General features: G+C 47.9%; 1 protein-coding gene across 1 annotated transcript in view; it reads right to left on the bottom strand.

The window, feature by feature from the left end:
- LOC137630232 (BTB/POZ domain-containing protein 9) overlaps positions 1-25,216 on the bottom strand; it is a 155,385-nt gene that overhangs the window by 98,361 nt on the left and 31,808 nt on the right. Inside the window, exons 3-6 of the mRNA XM_068361690.1 lie at positions 24,517-24,667; positions 14,272-14,437; positions 14,023-14,156; positions 13,677-13,836 (exon numbers count right to left, since the gene is read on the bottom strand). Of these exons, the coding sequence (XP_068217791.1) occupies positions 13,677-13,836; positions 14,023-14,156; positions 14,272-14,437; positions 24,517-24,667 (611 nt within the window). The remainder of the gene's footprint in view (positions 1-13,676; positions 13,837-14,022; positions 14,157-14,271; positions 14,438-24,516; positions 24,668-25,216) is intronic.

Below are 25,216 nucleotides of genomic sequence, written 5' to 3'. Positions count from 1 at the left end.
AATGCACTCGCTGCTACGAATGGTCCCAAAGTGTAGCAGTCCTCGTAAAGAGTCTGGACATTCTTTAAATAATGTGAAGCGAACACAGATTTACTCCTCCAAAAGGCTGCGTCCATAATGCTTCGTAGGGATCGATTTTGCTTGAAAGCCACTGAAGTTGCCACAGCTCTGACTTCATGTGTTCATATTTTCAGCAATCTAAGGTCAGCCTCACCGCAGTGAGCGTGAGCCTCTCTAATCAAGAACCTGACAAAATACGATAAGGCGTTCTTTGACATCGGTTTGGAGGGCTTCTTGACCGAACACCATAAGGCTTCAGACTCGCCTAGTAAATTTTTGGTTCTGTCTAGGTAAAATTTAAGTGCTCTCACAGGGCACAGGACCTTCTCTATCTCGTCACCAACCACATCTGACAGGTTGGGAATCTCAAAAGATTTCGGCCATGGATGGAAAGGACGCTCATTCTTGGCCAAGAAACCAAGTTGCAAGGAGCATACTGCCTTTCCAGTACAGAAGCCGACGTTCTTACTGAAGCCATGAACCTCACTAACTCTCTTTGCAGTCACTAGACTCACTAGAAAAAGTGTCTTTAAGGTGAGATCTTTAAAAGAGGCTAAGTGTAAAGGTTAAAATTTCTCAGACATAAGAAATTTCAGGACAACATCCAGATTCCAAGCTGGTGTCACTATCCGATGCTCCTTGGAAGTCTCGAAAGACTTGAGAAGGTCGAGAAGGTCTTGAAGGTCTTTATTGTTAGAGAGGTCTAGGTTCCTGTGCCTGAAAATCGCAGCCAACATGCTCTTGTAACCTTTAATGGTAAAGGAGGAAAAGTTACGTTCACTCCTAAGGTGTAGCAGGAAGTCAGCGATTTGGGCTATAGAGGTATTGGAAGAGGAAATTGAGGTGACTTTGCACCAATCTCGAAACACCTCCCATTTGGACTGGTTGATCCTGATGGTAGAGGATCACCTTGCTCTGGCAATCGCTCTAGCTGCCTCCTTCGAAAAGCCTCGAGCTCTAGAGAGTCTCTCGATAGTCTGAAGGCAGTTAGACGAAGAGCGTGGAGGTTTTGATGGAACCTTTTTCATGTGCGGTTGCTGGAGCAGATCTAACCGCATTGGCAAGCTTCTTGGTATGTCCAACATCCATTGATGTACCTCGGTGAACCATTCTCTTGATGGCCAGAGGGGAGCAACCAATGTTAACTTGGTCCCTTCGTGAGAGGCGAACTTTTGTAGGACTTTGTAAAGGATTTTGAAGGGGGGAAATGCATACACTTCCAGGTGAGACCAGTCCAGCAAGAACGCGTCAATGTGGACTGCCTCTAGATCTGGAACTGGAGAGCAGTATCTTGGAAGACTCTTCGTTCTCGAGGTTGCGAATAGGTCTATGGACGGACATCCCCCTATCCGCCATAGGTTCTCGCAAACCTCCTAATGCAGAGTCCATTCTGTGGGAATGACTTGGTCTCTTCTGCTGAGGCAGTCTGCCATCACGTTCCTTTCTCCCTGCATGAACCTTGTTAGTAAGGTGATGTTTCTCTCCTTCGTCCAAACTAGCAGCTCCCTTGCAGTGAAGTAAAGGGACTGCGAGTGGGTCCCGCCTTGCTTGGAGATGTAGGCTAACGCTGTGGTGTTGTCTGCGTTTACTTGCACTACTGTACCTTGTTTCGGATTAGTCTTTTGAATCTTTGAAGGGCCAAAAGAACTGCCAGAAGCTCCTTCTGGTTGATGTGAGGACTCTCCTGGTCTTTGGTCCAATGGCCCGAGCATTCTAGTTTGCCTAGTGTTGCTCCCCACCCCGAGTCCGAGGCGTCTGAGCACAACACATGGTATGGGTTATTGTGTGCTAGAGAGAGGCCCTCCTGAAGTCTGAGATTGTCGTCCCACCATTTCAGACAACTCTTGACCGTCTCTGGAAGCAGAATGGTCACTGCTTCTAAGCCCTTCTCCTTGTCCCAATGCTGGTTGAGGTGAAACTGGAGAGGGCGAAGATTGAGTCTCCCTAGGGAAACAAACTGCTCCAGTGACGAGAGTGTTCCCAGCAGACTCATCCACTTCCTTGCAGAACAAATGCTCTTCCTTCAGTAAAGACGAATCTTTATGAGAGCTTGTTCTAGTCTTGTGGGCGATGGAAAAGCCCAAAAAACTAGACTCGGTATCTCCATCCCCAAATAGAGAATTGTTTGAGATGGGGTCAGTTGAAACTTCTCCTTGTTGACTAGGAGACCCAACTCCTTCGTTGGGGTCAAAGTCAATCTGAGATCCTTCAGACAGCGATCGAAGGACGACGCCCTATGTAACCAGTCGTCTAGGTATAGGGAGGCTCTGATACCTGTCAAATGCAGGAAGCTCGCCACGTCCCGCATGAGCTTCGTAAACACAAGAGGAGTGGTGCTGAGATCGAAGCACAGAGCTCGAAATTGGAAGACTTCCTTCCCGTATACAAACCTTAGATAGTGTTGGAAGGTCGGATGAATCGGGATATGGAAGTATGCGTCTTGGAGGTCTAGAGAGACCATCCAGTCGCCTTCCCTTACTGCTGCTAGCACAGACTTGGAAGTCTCCATTGTGAACTTCGATTTCAGAATGAACGGGTTGAGCGCGCTCACATCCAGCACTGGTCTCCAACTCCCTGAGTTCTTTGGAACTAGGAAGAGGCAGTTGTAAAAGCCTGGAGACTGGTGGTTTAGCACCTTCTCCACAGCCCCCTTTTTTAACAAAAGGGACATCTGTAGGCGCAAAGCTTGTCTTGTTGCGTCCTCCCGGTATCTGGGAGAGAGATCTATCAGCTCTTGGACTAGAGGGGGTTTCTTTACAAAGGGTATTTTGTATCCCTCCTTCAACAAGAGGACAAACCACTGATCTGTTCCTCTTCTCTCCCAAGCCTGCCAGAAGTTCTTCAATCTGGCCCCTACTGCTGTCTGAAGTTAAGGGCAGTCAGACTCTGCCACGACTTGATCTAGCTCCCCTCCTTTTACCTCGTCTTCCATCAGAGCGAGAGTTGCCCCTGTTGGAGGCTCTACCACGAAAGGGAGGAATGAACCTAGATGCAGGGGTTTCCATCTTCAGTCTGCTGCCTGAAAACGACGAAGGCAGCACCTTGCGAGCCGTTTTAGATACCAGGTCATGGGTGTCCTTCAAGGCTAGCGATGAAGCTATTTTCCTCACGAGCTCTTGGGGAAAAAGCGAACGAGAAAGGGGTGCAAACAGAAGCTCCGACCTCTGACAAGGAGTAACTCCCGTAGCCAGGAAGGAGCACAACGTTTCTCTCTTCTTAAGGACACCCGCCGTAAAAAGAGCAGCCAGCTCATTTGATCCATACCATACGGCTTTGTCCATGCAGGACATAATCTGAACCACAGACTTATTATTATTAAAAACAGACACTTTCTTACTCAAGGCTACCAATGCCCAGTCTAGAAAGTTGAACACTTCAAAGGCACGGAAGACGCCCTTGAGCAGATGGTCGAGTTCCAATGTTGTCAATAAAATTTTCAAGCGTCTCATGGCCAGATGACGAGGAGAGTCTACCAGGCTTGAGAAGTCCCCCTGGGCAGAGGCAGTGGGCAGAGGCAGGTACTCCCATGCCGAGAACTTCTCCAGTCTCATACCAGACGCTCGAACGAGATGCAAGCTTAGCTGGAGGGAAGGCAAAGGCTGACTTGCCAAGACTCCTTTGGACTGCAACCAGTCTCCCAGCAAACGCAAAGCTCTCTTAGACGACCGAGAGAGCACCAATTTAGTAAACACGGGAGCTTGTGTAGTCATCCCCAAGGTGAACTCTGAAGGAGGAGAGTGTGGTGCAACAGGCACAAAATGTGAAGGAAAAACTTTCTTAAAAACAGTCATAATCTTTTTACAATCCAATGAATGTTGTGTGGATCTAGGTTCCTCTTCCTCTGACAAGGTACCCAAAGGTACAGCTGTGGAAAGGGGATCATCCACTTCCTCCTCGGAAAAAACTTCATCCGGAAGCTCGACGTGTTTGCGAGGTGGAGAATCAACAAGGTGTCGGGAACTGTGTGGAACAGCTTGACAGCCTGCATCAGCCTGCCGATGGGTAGCAGGAAGAGAAGGAAGATCGACGTCCCGTCGGGACTGCATCGACTGACGTTCAACATCTCGTCGAACCTGACACTCGGCGTCACGTTTGACAGCATGCTGAATACTGGGGGTCACGTCAGCATGACGTGAAACTTCACGCTTGGAAGCATGGTGAGAAGGGTCACGCTTATTAGAACTGTGACGCTCCGCAAGCGAGGGTTCCTGTCGTTCATGGGCTGGAAGGTAAGACTGCATGAATGAGGAAAGTTTCATATGCATGTCCTGCAGCATGCTAAAATTAGGGTCAGTCACAAGTGTGTCAGAGTATGACTTCGGTAACGTCCGTTCTGCAACGTCAGTGATGACAACGGGAGCAACAGCACTCACGTCACGTCCGGAACGTCCAGACGAAACCACAGAACCGTGACCCTGCAAGGGGGTCTCCGGAGCAACCATGCCAGACGTTTTAAGGGGACGTTTGGCATGTGTACCTTCATCCGATGAAGGCAGACGTTCTGGACTGCTCCAATGACTGCAGCCAGGACGTTGACTTTGATTTGAAGGGATCAATTTCCTCTTGAGAGGTCTGGAATCCTCACACCAGTTTTTTCTACTGACATTAACGTCATCAGAGGATGGGGAGAACTTAGCCTCACCTCTCCCATGATAAGGGCGATCGTTACGTGCAACGTCAACCGCAACGTCTGTTCGTGGTTTAAAACCTATTGTTCCCTTTCGTAGTTTGACATTCCTTCTCCCAGGGGTTGGGGAGCTTGAAAGCTGTCTAGGACTGGGTGAACGACAAGTACGAACAGACGTACCCTCCGCAACACTGAACACATTCTTCGCACTTTTATCACTAACACTGGCACTTTTTAACAATTTAACGTTGGACAAGAGCTGGTTCCTGTCCGTAGCAAGCGACTCGACCTTGGCACCAAGGATATGAATCGCCTTCATCATGTCCATCAGTGAAGGCTCGTTAGTGCTAGTGGGGGGGTTCATGGACTACCACTACAGGGGAAGGAATAGATTCAGGGACATGGGGAGAGGGAAATTCTCTAGAGTGAGAAGAGCTTCTTCTAACCCTATCTCTCTCTAACATACCAGTGTACTTCTCATATTCAAGCCACTCGGTAACTGACATATTTTACCTCTACATTTGTTACAAATAGTGTGTGGATCGATAGAGGCCTTAGGAAGGCGGGTCTTACAGCCTTTCACACATTTCCTATAAACAGGGGAAGGGTCGGCCATTTTGGAATATCCAGAGAGAGATCAAACAAGCAAGGGTCAAAAATAGTCAAATCAAAAAGAGTTTCAAGAAAAGTCGTAAGAAAATCCAATCAAGCAAAAGCCATTAACCAAAAAACAAGTACTTCACCAAAGCTGTAGAAAACAGGAGGTTATGCACAAGCATGAAAGTTCCAATGTTGTCGCCACAGCGGCAGAGAGGAACTGAGGACTTTTGGAATGGTTCCAGTATCCTGGCGAGTGGTGGCGCTAGTAGTACACCTAGCTTCCCAATTTCCGATTGCCCGCGAGTTTTGAATTTTCTGCTGTGACGTCAAAGACGTTAGCTATATATATATCCACCGGCTAAGTCTAATGTTTAAAATTGTCAGAACAATGAATATACTATTGTTCCTCATTGATACAAACTCCTCTAGACTAAGGTAATTTGTTCCAACACGTTGTACTTACCTTCTTCTATCTGGCTCCGGGACCGGCAGGTACTTCTGATGCTGGGTGAGTTCCTTTATCAAGTAACTTCAAGATTTTCCTTACATCCAATAGGACTCTTCCCTATCAGGGGGGCTGGAAGCGGTAACATAGCACATGTTTATCTGAAGTGACATGTAACGGCAATGTCACAGGTCTCTGTGGTCATCAGACCAAAAGAATATTGTCTAGAAGTCGACGGCACTAAAAGAGGGAAAAATTCCACGATACATCAATTCTCTGGTACACTTCCATCAGGACGACATGGCCTGAGCCCAAAAAACAGATTTTGAGCGAAGCGAAAAATCTATTTTTGGGTGAGATAGCCATGTCGTCCTGATGGACCCGCCTTTGTTCTCTATTCAGGCATTGACAGGCCCCTCCCAATCTTATTGTATCATGGAGGTTGGCCTAGACGCCGGAAGGAATGAGGAAGGCGCGCAACGGTGACGTCAACCAAGATGGCGGCGGTTTGACGTCACCGAGTACCGTAACAGTAACAGAGGAGGAGAACTTGGTAAAGGCTTCTCCCATAACTTGCCACACTTCCCCCTCGAAGCATAAACGCTATGTGGGGTGCAGATAGCTATGTGGCGTGTCAAGCATACGTCCCCTGTTATTATACGATATCCTAAAGGGAAACCTTATGGGTACTTGTGCCAGAAGTTAGAATTCTGTGAAACCTTTAGTTTAATTCTCTGGGAATATCTACTGTAGTCATATATACCCTTAGGAAGCTACTGAAGGAACCTTCCATCAGGATGACATGGCTATCTCACCATACCATAATTAAAGGATGTGGCGCATCTGAATTAGAAGAGAAAAAATTAGTACATGGGAAACAAAAGGTTGAGCACCCCTGCTCTAGAGCCTTAGATATGTGGCCCTAAGACTATACAATAAATTCCCACTAGACATCTGAAAGACTGAAGATAATAAAGTTTTCAAGAGGAAACTGAAGATTTTCTTGTTCTCTAAGTGCTTAAATAAACAAGCAATATGCGGTGTTAATGCTGAATGCCTTGGAATTTACATGATAAAATGACCGAGGGTCCTGTATAGGACCAGGAAAGTAGCCCTTAAAGTAAAGTCAGTAAGTAACACCTCACACACTGTCCTATCTAATAGCTTTCTTCTCAGCAGCAAGGTGTTTAGGCATTAATTTGAATGAGAAGAAGTGCAATGGCCAGAGGGGGGATTTTTTTATTGATTAATTTACAAGGTCATCAAGTTGGCACTTACGCTTAATATCACAAATTTTTAAGTAATTTGTATTTTTCCTGACATACTTACCGAGAACTACTTTCTTAGGAGGTACCTGGAATCTCCTCTCAACCGACCAGAGTTTTGTGTAGTTTACCCTACTTCCGTTTTCTGTTAGGACTACCCCAGGCGGAAGGATACGTGCCCTGAGGCTAGTCCCGAGCCAGGTCGCGTGTTAGCTTGGGTCTCGACCCTCAGTAAGTTCCTGGATTTTAAAAATATCTAAGGGTTAGTAAGGCACTCGGGGAAGGAAGGGAGGGCCATTACCCGAAAGTAGTTCTCGGTAAGTATGTTAGGAAAAATACAAATTACTTAAAAATTTGTGATTTGTTCCAACACGGAGACTTACCTCGAACTACTTTCTTAGGAGACTTACACTTTAGGAGGTGGGAATGTCTTCCTGACCTCTAGACCCAACTAATCTGGGCGACAAGGAACCTAGGTAAGAAACTAGGTTCTAAGATATCCAGAAAATGAAACGTAGGGAAAAACTACACAAAGAGCTCATGTTAGTGTCTAAGTACTCACCCTTAAAAATTCCACGATGCTGAGTCCTGTGACGAAGTTGTGAAGTCATGTCTTGTGCAGGTTCTATCAGGGTCTATCTACGGGGGTCGGGAAAGGAAAGGGACAAGGGTGAAAGGAAACGAACCTGTGTCTCTTGGGTTTGCTACCCACGATTGTACCTGGGGCTTCACTGTTAAATCGCTTGGAGCGCGGAGATGACTGTCCCAATAGAGAACCCGTCTAGAGATTTCCTCGAGCAATCCTTGAGGTAATGAGTTGTGAAGGTCGACTGGTTCCAGGAGCCTGCTGTAAGGATCTGGGCCACTGCCATGTTCTTCTCAAAAGCCAGAGGTACTTAGACCCCTAATGTCATGAGGCCTGGGATTACTTGTCAGGGGAAGGCCCTCCTTGCTATAGGCCCTGACAATCACCTGTCTTAGCCAATAGGAGATGGTATTCTTAGATACCTGCTTTTTGGCTGTACCCGTGGAGATGAAGAGGTTCTTGATGCGAGGGCGGAGATTAGCCGTCCGCTCAAGGTATTTCCTCACGGCTCTGACGGGGCACAACTTCAAATCTTCCGGATTCCCTGACCGAGGAATCGCTGGCATTGAGAAGCCTTCGAACTTAGGATCCCAGACTGCTGGATTCTGTGTTTTAGCCACAAAAGAAGGGACGAACTTGAAGGAGACCTCACGCCTTCCCTTCGTATGAGAGACTTCGTAGGACAACCCAAGGATTTCTCCCACCCTCTTAGCTGAAGCCAAGGCCAACAAGAAGACTGTCTTGAGAGTGAGATCCCTGTCCACTATGTCCTTCAAGGGTTCGAACAATGGCTCATTTAGCATTTTCAGTACTCTTGCCACATCCCACTGCGGCATCCTGGAGGTTTGCGGAGGGCATGTTTGTTCAAAGCTCCTGATGAACATAGAGATATGTCTAGAGGAGCCCAGATCAATGTCCTTCAGAAGGAAAACTTGGCCCAAGGCTGCACGGACTCCCTTGATTTGATGGCTGGAATTGACATGCCCACCACGTCTCTGAGGTGTACGAGGAAATCCGCAATATCCGGAACCGAGGCTTTTAGAGGCTTGATGTTTCTTGAGGAACACCATTTCCCCTGGTATCCCACTGCCGAAGACCGCCTCAGATAGCGCGACATCTTCTCAGCCGTTCCTGCCGAATATCCTTCCTTCCTCAGGAGACACTCGATAGTCTCCAAGCGTGAAGGCGAAGAGACCGAGGATTGTCGTGGAACCTTTGGAAGTGTGGCTGCTGCAGAAGGTCTGGTCTGTCGGGCAGAGGCCACGGGGGAAGACACGCTAGGTCTCTTAGATCCGCGAACCACTCTCTCTCCGGCCACCAGGGCGCTACCAAAGTCATCCTTAGGTTGTGAGCTGCCCTTACCCTGTTGAGTACTTGTCTAATCAATGCGAAGGGAGGAAAAGCGTACACGTCGAGATTGTCCCATTTGTGTTGAAAGGCGTCCTCCAAAGCCGCCTTTGGGCCTAGGACAGGAGAACAGAATACGGGGAGTTGTGCATTCAGTCTGGTTGCAAAGAGATCCATCACCAGCGAACCCCATTTTTGAATGATGAGCCTGGCTACTTCTGGGTGAAGAGACCACTCGGTACCCACTACCTGGCCCATCCTGCTGAGCCCGTCGGCTAGGACATTCCTTTTCCCTGGAATGAACCTTGCTGAAATCACGATTTGTTCTGACTCGGCCCAATCCAGGATCTCCAACGCGAGATCGCACAACTCCTTCAACTTGAGACCTCCGTGTTTCTTTATGTACGCTACTACAGTGGCGTTGTCGCACATCAACGCCACTGTGTTTCCCCTTAGAAGATCTACGAACTGTAGGCACGCTTCTCGGACTGCCTTCATCTCTAGGACGTGGATGTGCTGTGCTTCCTCTTCTTCCGTGCAAGAGCCTCTTGCTGACTTGCCGAGAAGGTGTGCCCCCCACCCCTCCTTGGAGGCGTCTGTGAAGAGAAGCATCTCTGGGGGGCTCGGTTGCGAAGGGCATCCCCTTGAAGGTATTCACTCGATCCTGCCACCACTCCTGGGATTGTTTTGTCTCCGGAAGAACGGGAATTAACTTGTAGGGGGAGTCTAACTGGTTCCAGAGCCCCTTCAGGTTCCATTGTATGCTCCTGAGTCTGAGCCTCCCTTGGGGGACCAGTTTCTCTAATGATACTAGGTGACCTATCAACCTCTGCCAGTCCTTGGCTCTCCTGGGCTGCCCTGAAAGGAAGGGCCAGAGGATCTGGTCCAGGTTGTTCAACCTCCCCCCCCCGACGGAAAGGCTCTCACTAGGCGGGAGTCCAGCACTATCCCCAAGTAAGTCATCCTGGTGGAGGGAGACAGATGCAACTTCTCCAGGTTGATAGTGATGCCCAGAACTTTGCAGAATTGTATTAGTTTCACACCTTGATCCTTCAAAACTACCTCTGAGGAAGAAAGAAGCAACCAGTCGTCCAGATAGCGAATGAGGCGAATACCCCGTTCGTGAGCCCACACGGAGACTGTCGTGAAGATCATCGTGAATACCTGGGGCGCTGTTGACAATCCGAAGCAGAGGGTCTTGAACTGCAGGATCTGGGTACCCCACTTCACCCGGAGAAACTTCCTGCTTGAGGGGTGGATAGGGATTTGAAAATATGCGTCCTTGAGGTCTATGGACATCATGAAGTCCCCTTCCTCAGGGACTGCAGGACCGACTTCGGGATGTCCATCTTGAAGTCGGTCTTGCACACAAACTTGTTGAGGGCTGACAGATCTATCACCTGTCTCCAACCTCCCGTCGCTTTCTCCACCAGAAAAAGTCGGCTGTAGAAGCCTGGGCCCGGATGTAGGACCGTTTCCATCGCACCTTTTTCCAACATCGTGGATACTTCCTCCTGTAAAGCTGCCCTCTTCAAAGGGTCCTTGGGTGCTAGCCACTCCGCCCAACTGGCTGGAATCAGAGGAGGCGGTTCTGCCAGGAATGGTAGTCTGTAACCCTCCTTCAACACCGTTACTGTCCAGGGTTCCGCACCGTGGTCTTTCCATGCTTGCCAAAAATGTCTGAGGCATCCCCCAACCTGAGGCTTGGGCAGGAGTAGGGGGCCTCTCACCCTATCTCCTTCTGGGGGAACGACCTAAACGCCCTCTCCTGGAAGCTGAGTAGGACGTTCTAAACGAGGCAGGTACTGTCGGAGCTCCTCTACGGGGGGCCTGCAGTGGTTGACCCCAAGAGGTAGATGGGGTGTCTCTCCTCGTCTGGCTAGGAGAGGCTCGAGAAGTAGAGGGTCCATCCGACGTTGGCCTTCTGTAAGCGGGTCTCCTCATGGCTTGAGGTTTGGGCCCGTTCACTTCCTTCCTCCTCATGACCTTCTCCATGATTTCCTCCATTTGTTTCAAGGGAAAAAGCGAGTCACCCCACACGGGCAGGCTCCTCAAAGCCCTCGCTTCCCTGTCAGGGATTCTCCGGGATAGCTTGGTCTGGACCGTATCCCTTCTCCTAAGGATCCAGTTGGCCGATAGGGCAAGAGACTGGAATGTCAAGAACTTCAGTGTCCTTCCCCTGGAGATGATGAGTTTTTTCAGGAGGGCTTGATTTGCTGGGTCTGTCAAGTCGTAGGTGGCCTGGATACCCACCAGAGTTGATGCCCACCAGTCCAACCAGGAGGCGACATTGACCAGGTCTTTAGACATCTCCATCATCGTCGCCTCTGACTGGGAGAAACAAATCGGGGGTGACGAGGCTCTGTCCTCCGGGGCACCCTGACCTAACACTTCAAGGGAGGCCTCCATCCTGCAGGCTCCCGGTCGCTGCCCCTCCGGCACATATTTGCTCTGGGACCTTAGACCCTGGAGTAATTTTGAGGCACTCTGGGATTTGGGGGCTTTGGCATTGCCCGCCACAACCTTGTCTACGTGAGTGCGTCCCAGAACCACGTCCCTGGCCACAGGTAGCGCTGAGGAGGGTTTCTGCTGTACGGGGGGCTCCATTAAACGATTGAGGCTGGAACGCCAGGCATCTTCGTCGGCAGGAACAGGCTCCTCGATCCTGTGATGCCTATAACCCTCCGATAGGCTGAATTCTCGGTTGGAGAACCATACGCGTCGCCGACCGCGCCCTCCGTCTGTAGCTGAGGCGCTATCCCGACGGGCACCTCCGTCTGGCGCTGAGGTGCTGACTCGACGGGCACCTCCGTGTGGCGGTAAGGAGCTGTGCCGACGGGCACCTCCGCACTAGGCCTCGGTCCTGGGACGGGCACCGCCGTGTCGGCGAGGGCTTCCGTCCGTAACATGTCCTTCGACAATGAGGGCGAGGCTTCCGTGTATCCAAAGGTCGAGCCAATTTTGCTGACTCGACGAGGCTGCCCGTCTGAAAAAGCGACTCCCTCCGCTGGGCGGGTTGAGTCGGTTGTTTCGCGGCCTTACGCCTGCCTGAAGAGGTCCTTTCGCTCTGGTCCTTCCGAGGGTCAAACCTGTGGCTAGAAGAGGGCCTCCTTGGAGAACCGTCTCTGGACCGCCAACTCGCAGAGCTCGGGATCGCAGCGAAGTCCGCGAGCTTCCTGCGGGGGACGAGGACCCATTCTTCTTTGGGAGACCTACTCCTGTTTTTCTTCCTTGGAGACCTGGAACGCCTTCTCCCATATCTCGACCTCGAACAGGAACGTCTGCTCCTGGATCTATCCCTCCTCCGGCGGCGCCTCCTCCTCGCTTCCCCCTTCGAAGAGAACGATGAACCTGCCGCTGAAGACTCCGACAACTCTGCATAACGCGACCGAGGGGCAGGCGCATGGGGAATGGACGTCTTCGTGATTTGCTGGGTTCCGGAGGTCGAAGGTTGTAGAAACATGTCAGGAACCGCCGAAAGAGGAGCTGGGGGAGAGTTCGGTTGCTCCACGTTGGGTAACCAGGAACCAAGGCCTTCTTCCATCCTCAACGGGGACCTACCTGGAGTCTTCAGGGGTCACCATTCGAAGGGATCCGCTGCCGGAGAGTCTATCTTATCTTGGGTGCCATCAGCTGCAGAGGTACCTGAAACGTACGCCCATGAAGCGGGCGAAGAGACAGGGACATTTTAACCCCACATGGGGTCATGAGACGAGACGTGCCCCACCTGCACAAGGGCAGTGTCTCCAAGACCCCCACTAAAAACACATTCAGGCCCCCCACTTGCCTGCAAAGAGTCAGCACCCCCAACATCTCGAAGACTAGACTCCTGGGGAAGAGCAATCTCGGCATCTTCCCCGCAACGGACTTACCTCGTCCCCTGCTCTGGGTAGGGGAAGATGGGAGAGAAACACCGTCAGACTTCCCTCTTGGCGAAGTCAAGGGCGAAGAGGTGCTCGCCTTCCTGGGAGATCGCTTAGTGGACTACTTTTTCGTACTAAAACGAACCCACTGTATTTCACTCCACGACACACACTCCGGACACGTGTCCGACGGAGAGCACACTCTACCCCTACACAAAGAGCAAAGGGAATGCGGGTCAACCTCCGGCTTGGACAAAAACGCTCCACACGACTTCCCGGCGTAGGCCCAGGACAACGGCGGGCATGCTCCATAATGCACAACACAACACCATAAGACACCGGAACGCAGGGATAGGATAAGGAATACACTTGGGAAAGCAAAAGGGAATCAAGCGAACACGCAAGAACACAAGGGAAAGTACAGGGATACCACGCGGGAGACACGTGGGACATGCGAGTCGGGGACACAAAGGGTCGCACTGAGAACGGAGAGCGTCGGGATGGTATCACGACGCGACCAGAGAACTTACTGAGGGTCGAGACCCAAGCTAACACACGACCTGGCTCGGGACTAGCCTCAGGGCACGTATCCTTCCGCCTGGGGTAGTCTTCACAGAAAACGAAAGTAGGGTAAACTACACAAAACTCAGGTTGGTTGAGAGGAGATTCCAGGTACCTCCTAAGAAAGTAGTTCGAGGTAAGTCTCCGTGTTGGAACAAACCTTGTTTCTATTCAGAAGTAAGATTCCTGAAAATAAAGAGCTTACGGTGAAAAATTACAGCTCTCACTGAGTTGGCCTGATAAAGTCTGTTCTTATGAAATAGAATAAAATCTATAACCAAGAAATCACAATATCATAAGTGAACTAACCAATGCAACATACCAATAAGTAAAAGACGAACATGGTTGATGACCCCCGGTAATTGTTGACAAACACGAAGTCTCTCCTCTTCAGTCCAGTGAGCAGTGGGCTGTGTGACACCTGCACCATACTTTGCCCAACTAAGAACTCCTCTCCATACATCCTCCTCTTCTAAAGCTAACTGTTGAGAATATGCAGGCAAAGATGTGAGAAATTACAGAATATCTTACTAAAATCTATCCTATTCAACAATCAACAATTAATTTATCAGTTATTGTATACAATAGTTAAAAATATGTGCAAGAAATGTCCAACCTGGCAATGAGTCATATAAAATAAAATAGAGATGCAGTGGTGGTAAGCTCACATTATCCGAAGAAATAAGTCTTATCAAGGCTTCTCTTGACAGATTTAGGAAGGATGTAGTCTGCATACACTCCAGGGCATTTTCACCAATATAAGCCACACAACGATCAACAAAAGCCCGACTACCTTTGCTACCTGAACACAAAATGCACTAAAATTAATAAGCAAGTGGTCTCCAATTCCAAAACAAATAAACATGCAATAATATACACCAAACACTTCTTAAACAGATTAACATATATCATACAACCTCCAGTTCTCTGCTCCATTTTGAGGGCTGCCATGAGAAATGTACACGCATTATGAGGAGTCATAGTGGTGGCAATGTGATCTTCACAATGTTGACACAGTTCTTCAAGGCCAAGGTCATGACCAACACCATACACTTCAAATACATCATTGTCACTCATCACAACCTAAGGGATCATGGAAGAAATTTTGTAAAAAACTTGACATAGGAAATTTAGGGCAAAAAATCCTTATATACGCTATGAAGATACTCAACTGCAAAAATTGTTTTGATCCCTAGAAAAAATATAAGTTCTTAAGAACCAAGACTCCTAAGATAAACCAATGCTTAAAAAGTCACTGATCCAATGAATACAGTAAAAATACAACATACGAAAACAAGTATTTTCATCCCCTAACTAAAGTTTATCTAGAAACATTCTTATAATGAACTACAGTGAACCCTCGTTTATCGCGGTAGATAGGTTCCAGACCCGGCCGCGATAGGTGAAAATCCGCGAAGTAGTGACACCATATTTACCTATTTATTTAACATTTATATTCGGACTTTTAAAACCTTCCTTGTACGTAGTACTGTTAACAAACTACCCTTTAATGTACAGAACACTTAATGTATGTACAGTACTACAGTACCCTAAACTAAAACAGGCACAAATATTAAAGGCGATTTTATATCATGCGTTTCCTAAACACGCCAAAAAGCACGATAAAAAATGGCAACCAATGTTTTGTTTACGTTTCTCTGATCATAATGAAGAAACAAACGCATTTAGTGTACACATCTGTGTATAGGTTAGTTTTTGCATCGATTATATTGATTATACAGTATGTTGATTTTGTTATTACCAATGTTTTACTTAATTTTTCTTAGGACTTCCAAATGAAATGTTTTTCTTTATGATGCCGCCTGAAACGACGGCGTCATAAAGTACGCTCAGTAAACAACCACGCTCAGAACAAAGAAGGCATTTAACGCGCGTGATGAAAGTGATAAATAATGATATTTACAGTAAAAGCTTTTAGAAAATATGTTATTACAAATATTATTTACCGTATCTATATAAAATCATACAGTACGTAGCAAAGCAGGAAAACAATTTACGAGAGAGAGAGAGAGAGAGAGAGAGAGAGAGAGAGAGAGAGAGAGAGAGAGAGAGAGATTGTTTGTTTCACGTACGTAAATGTAAATTTTAAACAAAAAAAATATGATAGGTTACAACATGTATACTCTTCAGACTTTTAAAACCTTCCCTTTAACTTAATGCATACAGTACTAAACTAAAACAGGCACAAATATTAAAATGTTAGAATATTAAAGTAAAAAATAGAGATTGTTACTGTACTCACCACGAAAGAAGTTGAAGAAAAACTTGAATGATGATGGCGATGAATTTGCTGCACAGTAGAAATGATGAAGATGAAGCTGATGATGTCTTCTACTGTGCAGCCAATGATAGTACAGTATTTTACGTCTCTTCAGACGGAGGTGTCTTTTCCTGGGACAACTCTTCAACTTCTTCCTGGGAAACTTCTTCAATTTCTTCCGAAGGTGTACTAGCAGGAGGAACTGGCTCTTTTTTGCGAGGCTGGAAGAACATTGTGATCGGAAGTTGCTGCCGCTGCTTCTTTTTTTCGCTCTAAGAGCATCCTGTAGGGAGTCATGATGTCATCGACCTTGTTGGAGAATTGCATAGACCGAACCATATCCTCATCCCACTCTTGCAACATTTCTTTCGCCTTCTTCATATGGTTGCAGAACTTGGCAAGCCGTTCTAATGTTAAGCCCGTTTCTTCGACATTTTCTTTGGTCTCTTCCTGCGTTTCACTCTCTTCTTCACTTGCCGATTTCGTCAGGTCTTCTAGGTCTGCGTCAGTTAGCGGCTGGGAATGGCAGTCCAACAACTCGTCGACGTCTTCAGTCGTCATGTCGCCAAACCCGTCACCTCCAATTATGGCAGCCAACTGCACAGATTTGCATATTGCAGAGTGTTGGATTTCAGACGGAGTAAATCCCTCGTCGTCGTAAACAATCTGGGGCCACAACTTCTTCCAGCTCGCATTCACTGTTGCAGGTTTCATCTCTTGCAGTGCCTTCTGAATATTCTTCAGGCACGTGGCTATGGTGTACTGCCGCCAGTACGCCTTCAAGTTAAAATCTTCATCCTCATCATCTTGGGCAGCATCCACACACGCAACGAGGTCCGCCAAGGTATTCTTCGTGTAGAGGGCCTTGAACGCCCTGATAACCCCCTGGTCCATCGGTTGAATTAATGACGTGGTGTTGGGTGGCAAGAACTCAACCTGAACGCCCTCACGCGACAGGTCAGTTGCGTGTCCACCAGCGTTATCCATAAGGAGAAGGATCTTGAATGGCAAGCCCTTCTCTAAGAGATATTCACTGACTTGCGGGATGAAACACTGGTGGAACCAGTTGGAGGTCAGCATCTTCGTAATCCATGCTTTTGGATTATGCATCCAGTACACGGGAAGGAGATTCATGTTTTTATTTTTCAAAGCGCGAGGATTTTTCGACTTATAAATAAGCCCCGGCTTTAGCAAAAATCCAGCAGCATTGCCAGACATCACGAGGGTAACGCGATCCTTGAATGCTTTAAAGCCAGAGGCTTTGGCTTCTTCTTTGAACAGGAAAGTTCGCGACGGCATTCTCTTCCAAAACAAGCCGGTCTCATCCATATTAAACACTTGTTCCGGCTTGTATCCACTTTCGGCGATAATATTCTTGAACGTCTGGTTCACGTAAGTTTCAGCAGCGGCAGTGTCAGCGGAAGCAGCCTCGCCATGCAGGGAAACGCTTTTCAGAGCGAAGCGTTTCTGAAACTTCGCGAACCATCCTTTGCTGGCGGAAAAACGTTGTTTCTGACGCTGGGAATCAGTGGATGTCCCTGGTTGAGGTTCATCTACATCATCATCTTCTTCAGCATGGTCGCCATCGTCGTCTTGAGGTTCCTTTGCCGCAAAATTTTCATACAAGCTCAAAGCCTTTGTTCGGATGGTGTTCGTATCGAAGACTATGTTCTTCTTCCGGCAGTCGGCAATCCACACAGCTAAAGCACCTTCCATGCGTACGATCGTTTTTAATACGCGTGGTAACGACTCCCTTCGCTGATCTACCAAAGGTGATTGCAGCCGTCTTTCTAATGTTCGCCTCGTCCTTCTTGATATAGCGAACGGTGGATTCATTAATTCCAAAATGACGGGCTGCGGACGCATAACTTCTACCGTCTTTTAACATATCGAGAAGCGTCACCTTCTCAGCAATCGTCATCATCCTTCGGTGGCGTTTAGGCTCACTACCAGCCTTAGTAGAAGCAGAATGCTTGGGAGGCATTGTACAGTAGGGTTCAACAAAAAGTTCAACTTAAAACAGTCACGCACAGCACAGATTAAAGTTCACAAACTTAACAACGTCTACACAGCGATACGGCGGGAGAGAAAGTGGCCGCGAAAACCTAGATGCTGGAAGTTGGAGATGCGGGCAAAACACCAATCACAGGCTAGATAACAAAACTTGAGTTCTGATTCGTCATCTATCAGCGCTTGAACCAATCACAACCCGTCTTATATGCTACGTAGGTTACCAATTCAAAGTACAAGATACCCTGCGTATACTGTACAGTAATAATAATAATAATAATAATAATAATAATAATAATAAATAATGATACTATAATAATAATAATAATGATAATAATAATAATAATTTTAATAACAACAACAACAATAATAATAATAATAATAATACAGCGTTACGTACGCTATTTTACGCTTTTGTTGTAGGATGTGTGTCTCTCTCTCTCTCTATCTCTCTCTCTCGTACGCTTATTCGAAATGTGATTTTTGCAACAAAGAATATTATTGGATGCACTACTACGTACGTATACATACAAAAGATTCATGGAAAAGAAGCACATCCATTACATTTGTAGTACAGTAGTAGCCAACAGTAGCCTTACACCATTCTAATATGGTATGACTGCATCTGATTTGCGTTTCATGTTCGATTTAATTTTACTACGTACTGTATACAGTACTGAATTATCGTATGATCACATTCTCTTTTCGTGTTTTATTTCTTTCTGTGCTTAATTATATGTCATATGTAATGCAATGAACAATCAGTAAGAGTAGATATTACTAATTACAGTATTAATGGAATTACAGGTAACGAAATATCGTATTTGGGGTCTTCAGATATCGCGGTATTTTCGAAATTTCCGGAAAATCCGCGATATGTACAGTATATATATATGGGTTATGAAAAAAATCCGCGAAGTGGTGAATCCGCGATGGTCGAACCGCGAAGTAGCGAGGGTTCACTGTACTGCAAAAGATGTCACAGTGGTTCTTGAAAAAGTAGGTAAAAGTCCCTGACCTTATCATTTAAATAAACATTATTAGGAAAGTATGCATCCTTATCATTTTCTATCACCAACATTTCAGTGACAGTTATAGCCAAAATTTAGATGATGTAGTCAGGCAATAAGACAGACAGATGATTGGCTCATTCATAGATTTAACTTAAGCAACATCCAACCATTATTTGAAACACCTTTTCACTTTATATGTTTAATACAAGAGTACTGTATTCTCTTATCTTTTCTTAAAGATTTGAATCTTTTATTGTAATAACATGGAGTTATCTAGTAAATAAAAATAAGCATTCTAAAAGAAACTGACAAAGAAACACATGTACTCTAACAACAATTTCCCATCTTTATATATAAACATTCCAAATACTTAATAAAAAGTTCTATAAGTAATCTGAATTTTTCCTAACTATACAAACCTTGGTCCTTTAAGGGGGTTGGCCGGCTAGAGTCGTTTTTAAGGACAGGACTTTGACATTCCTACCATTTAATAGGAAGACTTGGGATATCTCCAAAATGCATATGATTTTTGCCCCTGACCTTTGGTTCTGTCACATCAGTGTGATTTATGACGTGGGCCCCCCACCCTTCTTTTGAGGCATCCGAGAACAGCATCAAATCCGGGGGGAGGACGAGAAGATCCACTCCCTTTCGGATATTTTCGTCTGTCACCCACCACTGAAAGTCTGTCTGTTCCGCAGGACCCATAGGGAACAAAACGTCCGGGGAATCGTGACCTTGATTCCACCGGGACTTGGTCCGCCATTGCAGGGATCTCATCCTGAGGCGCCCATTTGGAACTAGACGGGCCAGGGAGGAAAGGTGACTGAGAAGACGTAACCATGATTGGGCTGGGAGTTCTTCTCGTCTGAGGAAAGGATCTGCGACCCTCCTCAGCCTTGCTATCCTGTCGTCTGATGGAAAGGCTTTGTGGAGATTGGTGTCCAAGATCATGCCTAGATATACCAGTCATTGAGATGGAGGCAGAGAAGACTTCTTGAGATTTACCATGATCCCTAGATCTTGGCAAAGTCTCAGAAGCTTGTCCCTCTGCCAAAGAAGGGTCGACTCCGAGTCTGCTAGGATCAGCCAGTCGTCCAGATAACGGAGGAGACGGATGCCGATCCTGTGTGCCCACGAAGAGATCAGGATGAACACTCTGGTGAATACCTGAGGTGCTGTGGAGACCGAAACACAGCACCTTGAACTGGTAGATCTTGTTGTCTAGGCTGAATCTTAAGTACTTCCTTGAAGACGGATGGTTTGGGATCTGGAAGTACGCGTCCTTCCGATCCAGTGTACACATGAAGTCTTGTGGTCTCACTGAGAGTCTGACCGTGTCTGCTGTCTCCATGCTGAACGGAGTTTGTTTGACAAACCTGTACAGAGCTGAGAGATCGATGACTGGTCTCCAGCCTCCAAACACCTTCTTTACAAGATAGAGTCGACTGAAGAAGCCTGGGGAATCGTCGACGATCTCTTGGAGAGCGCCCTTCTTTAGCATGGTCTCGACTTCTGCCCGTAGGGCTAGCCCCTTTGCCGATCCCATGGCATAGGAGCTCAACGACACTGGATTCGCTGTCAGGGGAGGTAGAGATGTTGTGAACGGGACGCGATATCCCTGACTGATTACGGAAATCGCCCAGGAATCGGCCCCGAGTTGCTGCCACCTGAATGCGCAACTTTGTAGGCATCGCCCCACTGATGGACATGCAGGGGATTGCTAATCCTAGCGTTTGCGGCCTCGGCCACTGCCTCTAGGATTCTTGCCACCTCTGGCTTTTTGCCCTTCTTGTCTTTGACAGGAAAGGGCTGCTGTTTGGACACCGTCGTCTTTGCTGCCACTGCCAATTTCGTCGTCTTGGATGGGTGAGGTTGTTGATGTGCTGAAGGTTTGTAGGGCTTCGTTGTGAGACCCCTTTGGAGGAGAGAGTCCTGATTGGATTTCCTCCACCTCTCAGCTTCCTGTTCCACATCTTTGGGCTCAAACAGACTCTTTCCCATAAGGGAAGAGTGTCTGAGCTTGCCGACTTCGAAGGCCGGGACCCTCGAAAGGAACCTTTCTGCCACCGCATCACGTCCTTTCAAGATCGAATTGGCCCACAAGTTCGAGGCTCGGTGGGCCAGAACTCAATGGTGCGGGTGCCCGAAAGGAGGAAGGTCTCCAGTGCCTTCCTGGTGCTTTCTTTGGACAGATCTTCGGATCGCAACAGGATGCTAAGAGACCCCAACCAGACGTCCAGCCACGAAGTAGCCTGCATGGCGCACTTCGTGACTTCTCCTGGCTTAGGATCTCTGTCACTTGCTGGCTAGAGAGTCTCTCGAGAGGGACTCCCTTGGTAAGCTCTTCCACAGAGTGCAACGGAAGAGCTAAGCCAGACTCCTCCATGATCTCAAAATACCTCCTCTGGTGGAGGTGGGAGGAGCTTGTTGCCAGTAGTGGAACAGCTGGAGGAGGCGACCTCGGAGCTGGCCGTCAACCTTATCTCCAGGCACTCTTCACCCCTTGGGACCAGGGCAAAACCGCACTGGCCTTACCGGATTTCTGAGTGCCAAAGACTCGGTCCAGGACCGTGTCCTTGCCCTCACGAGGAGGAACCTCAGGGTCCTTGAACCCGTTGAGATGCCTCATCAGAGTCAAGACCTGCCAGAAGGCATGCTCTGACTCTTTCTGCTCTCCCCCTGGAGAGCTGGCAGCAAAGTCTCCCATCCCCAAAGGCTCTACTTGGGGGAACTCTTAGAGTCCTTCGGTTCCCTCCTAGGAGGAATACGGGACTCCAACAACGAAGTCTGAGGGCTCTTCTCGCCCCAGCACGGGACGATTCTCCTGCTCGAGGTGGGGTTTCTCCCATTGGTGCAGTGGGAGAAGGCCTCACCTCGGTAGAGGGAGCGCGCTGGCGCTCGCGCGATGGGAAAAACCCAGGGGTCGTACGCGAGAGACCGTTGAAAACACCCTTGCGGGCACACGGCGAGACTTCATAGGGTAAGCAGGAATCAGATTGACGTGCAGGAACAGAATGAAGAGCCCGTGAGAATGTCAGCGAGCACGCGCGGCTGTCAGCGCGCGCGCGTACGAGATTGTTGGAGCTTGAAGATCGTCGGCGCTTGTGCGCGAGAGAAGATCGAAAGCGCTTAAACTGTGCACGCAAGAAGATCGTCGGCGCTTGTGCGCGTAAGATCGTCGGCGCTTGCGCGCGTAAGATCGTCGGTGCTTGCGCGTGTAAGATCGTCGGCGCTTGCGCGCGTAAGAAGATTGTCGGCGCGGGGAACCATCGAAGCCTGCGCGCGGACGATCGTCGGAGCTTACGTGCGTAGGAAGATCGTCAGCGCTAGCGCGCCAAAGAAGATCGTCTGCCAAGAAGATCGTCGGCGCTTGCGCGCGTAAGAAGATCGACGGCGCTTGCGAGCGTAAGAAGATCGTCAGCGCTCGCTCGCGAATGAAGATCATCGGCCAAGAAGATCGTGGGCGCTTGCGCGCGTAAGAAGATCGTCGGCGCTTGCGCGCGTAAGAAGATCGTCGGCGCTTGCGCGCGTAAGAAGATCGTCGGCGCTTGCGCGCGTAAGAAGATCGTCGGCGCTTGCGGGCGTAAGAAGATCGTCGGCGCTTGCGGGCGTAAGAAGATCGTCAGCGCTTGCGCGCGAAAGAAGATCGTCAGCGCTTGCACGCGTACGAAGAACGTTGGCGTAAGAAGATCGTCGGCGAGCATGAGCGCGCTAGGATGAAGGGACAGTTGACAGGAGGATCAACACTAGAAGTTCTGGTGAACGCCTGTGCGCTAACTCAGGAATAGTCCCTGGAACAGGATTCCTCTGGATGGAAGTCTCAGAAACAGCAGGAACAGTCGGTGAGTGCTTGCGCGCAATTGCAGGAAAACGTTGGCGCGCAGGGGATACCTGGCGCTTAAGGGACTTACTCACAGTGTGAGAAAGCCCCATTTGCCCCGAAGGGACCGGTGCCCGTTGGATAACGGGGTGCGTGGGCGCCCACAGCGTCAGCAGGTCAGCAGGTCTAGGAGATGGCGAACAAACTGCGGAGAGGTCCCGAACAGCAGGCTGGTCTAAACAGGAACAATCCTCCGAAGAGGAGTCTCTATGAGTGGCCTCTCTCACGAACGAGAGAGGTGAACACTTCGTAGAAGAGACTTGAAGACACTGGTGATGGCGCCCCTTAGGGCCGTTGGATCAGCAAGCTGACCAATAAGGAGCAATCCTCCGAAGAGGAGTCCTTATGAGTGGCCTCCCTCGCGAACAAGAGGTCACAAGACTGATCCTACAGCTGCTCAGCCCCTTGAGCATAGCTGCAGGTGTGACCGCTCAGCCCCAAGAGCATAGCCACCTGAAGTTTTCAACGCCCGGCCTTGCAACCGCTCAGCTCCTTGAGTATGGTTACAAGTGCGGTCGCTCAGCACCAAGAGCATAACCGCCCGAGGACCAGGAAAACCCATCCAGGAATTATTAAGGTATGAGAAGTTCCCCCGCTGCAGGGGTAAAAACTCACACCTGGGAAGGGAACTTCCCTCGGAAGGGAAGTTACCTACCCCTGGAGGCGAACCTCCTTAGCGTTCTAAGATGGACTAAAGAGCTGACAGTTGTCACGGGAGAACTTCTAAGAGAAGGGAACACGCCCATGACAATGTCCTAGAGAGACGGCAGCAACAGCATACTCCCCAAGCACCAACAGGGCAGCTCTGCTTCGTTGGCACACTTTAGGCAAATGAAGAAAAACTGCATCGTTAACTGGGAAAATAAAATAAAATAATTAATTAACAGAAATTCCCCCGGGAGGAACTCCGAAGAGAAAACCCCGAGGGAATAGAAAACATAAGAATTACAAATTAAGTATGAGCCCTCCTCCCCCACTGACATTCATGGGAGACGGGGGAGGGCGGAGAACTGTAACAAAAACAGAATTATAACAGAATTATAATTATGTAATTCATCTAAGAATATTCACAAATAGTAAGAACCACTGACCCCCGAAGGGAAGTGTTCTCCACAGAATGCTGACAAGTTAAAAAAAACAATTAGATTTCATTAAAAATCATTGAAACAAATAAACGGAATAGCAGCCCAACCCGCACGGGAAAGAAGCTTCCGTAATAGCACGTAGTAGTAGTAAAAGGGTGAACGACCTCGAGTAGAGAGAGAGAGACCGTAGTCAATATAAACTCCCACGTTCCCTTCGCTGAGAATCCAAGTTCCCCGTAGGGAAGGAGGAACCGCAGAGAAAACAGATGAATGAAGAAAGTCCAGCGATGACGATTCCCCACGGCAGCCGAATTATCGAAAGCCAAAGGAACAACCGAAGGACCAAGGGAGAGGCCGCGCCCCATGACGTGAAACCGTGGTGGCCTGGTACTACGCCGGTGACATTGTCGTACACTACACACACAGCACAAACACTGAAAAGGAAACTTACTATATTTCTATACACAAATATATACATAAACATAAAGAATGTTTATATATATATTAAGTATAAGAAAAAGTAAGTAAAAGACAAAAAGCATTAATGGCTGCCAAAGCGAGGGTGGGAGCAGACACGTCTGCCCATCACCCGAGCCAAAAGTAAAGTGAACTAGTTCACCAGTGTGTGAGGGGGGAGGGGTAGCTAGCTACCCCTCCCCTACCCCCTCGCTAACTAGCGAGCGGGTAGTAAACTCTCGTTAAAATTCTAATGGATCGCCATTTCAGCTACGCCGAAAGTAATACCCTATTTAAATAGCGTGGTTTGTATTTCGGTTACGGAACAACTACAGAATAAAATCTCCACCAGTCAGGAAGCAATACTGTAATTCAGACCCCATCAACAACACCACAAAAAACATGAAAACACAAAGATAAAAATCAGGTCATACTTTGCCCGTATATATGTAACTTATAACTTGTCGAAATATATTTGGCTGGTACTGTGGAAGACGAATAGTTGTATGGGGACTTCCTGGGGTGACTGTGCTGCCAGGTATAACACATATTTCTCCACCTGATGCTTCAACAAAGCTTTTACATCTGGAATGAATTAGGAAAAAGAAAAGCACTTAATGTCAACCAAAATGTACAAGTAAGTATGCTGTATGCAAACACAACTCCACATAGACCCATAAAAATATAAGAATTCTAAAAACACTCCAGCTGTTTGGTAATACGGTATACACTTTTCCTTATGCATGTGTTATACTTTCCTAGCAGGAAAAGTAGTAGAAATTTCAGAGTTGCAACAACGGCAATTGAGTAAAATACCCAAGTAGGAGAAGCCACTAGCTAATAAATTCTGTAATACAAAAGCCAACTACTTTCTTGATGGTCACTGAAAACACAATAACAGTTAAATCATGAATAAGAATTATCAAAATAATGTTCCTAACCTAACTTTGGGTTCAGGGAAGGCTAAGAATGTGTTTCCGGTATCACTTTTGGTGCTGGTAAGGTAAGGAATGTTTCCTCTCTTACTATCCTAATTACAAACCCACTGCAGCCCTATGGCCAACATACATTAGGGCAAGGAGCTGCGTAACCTTGTAGGAGTGCAGGGGCTTAAACCTACCATACGACTGCTCG

This window comes from Palaemon carinicauda, chromosome 38 (assembly GCF_036898095.1).
Source record: "Palaemon carinicauda isolate YSFRI2023 chromosome 38, ASM3689809v2, whole genome shotgun sequence".
Lineage (NCBI taxonomy): Eukaryota > Metazoa > Arthropoda > Malacostraca > Decapoda > Palaemonidae > Palaemon > Palaemon carinicauda.
This window is presented reverse-complemented; position numbering and strand designations above follow the sequence as displayed.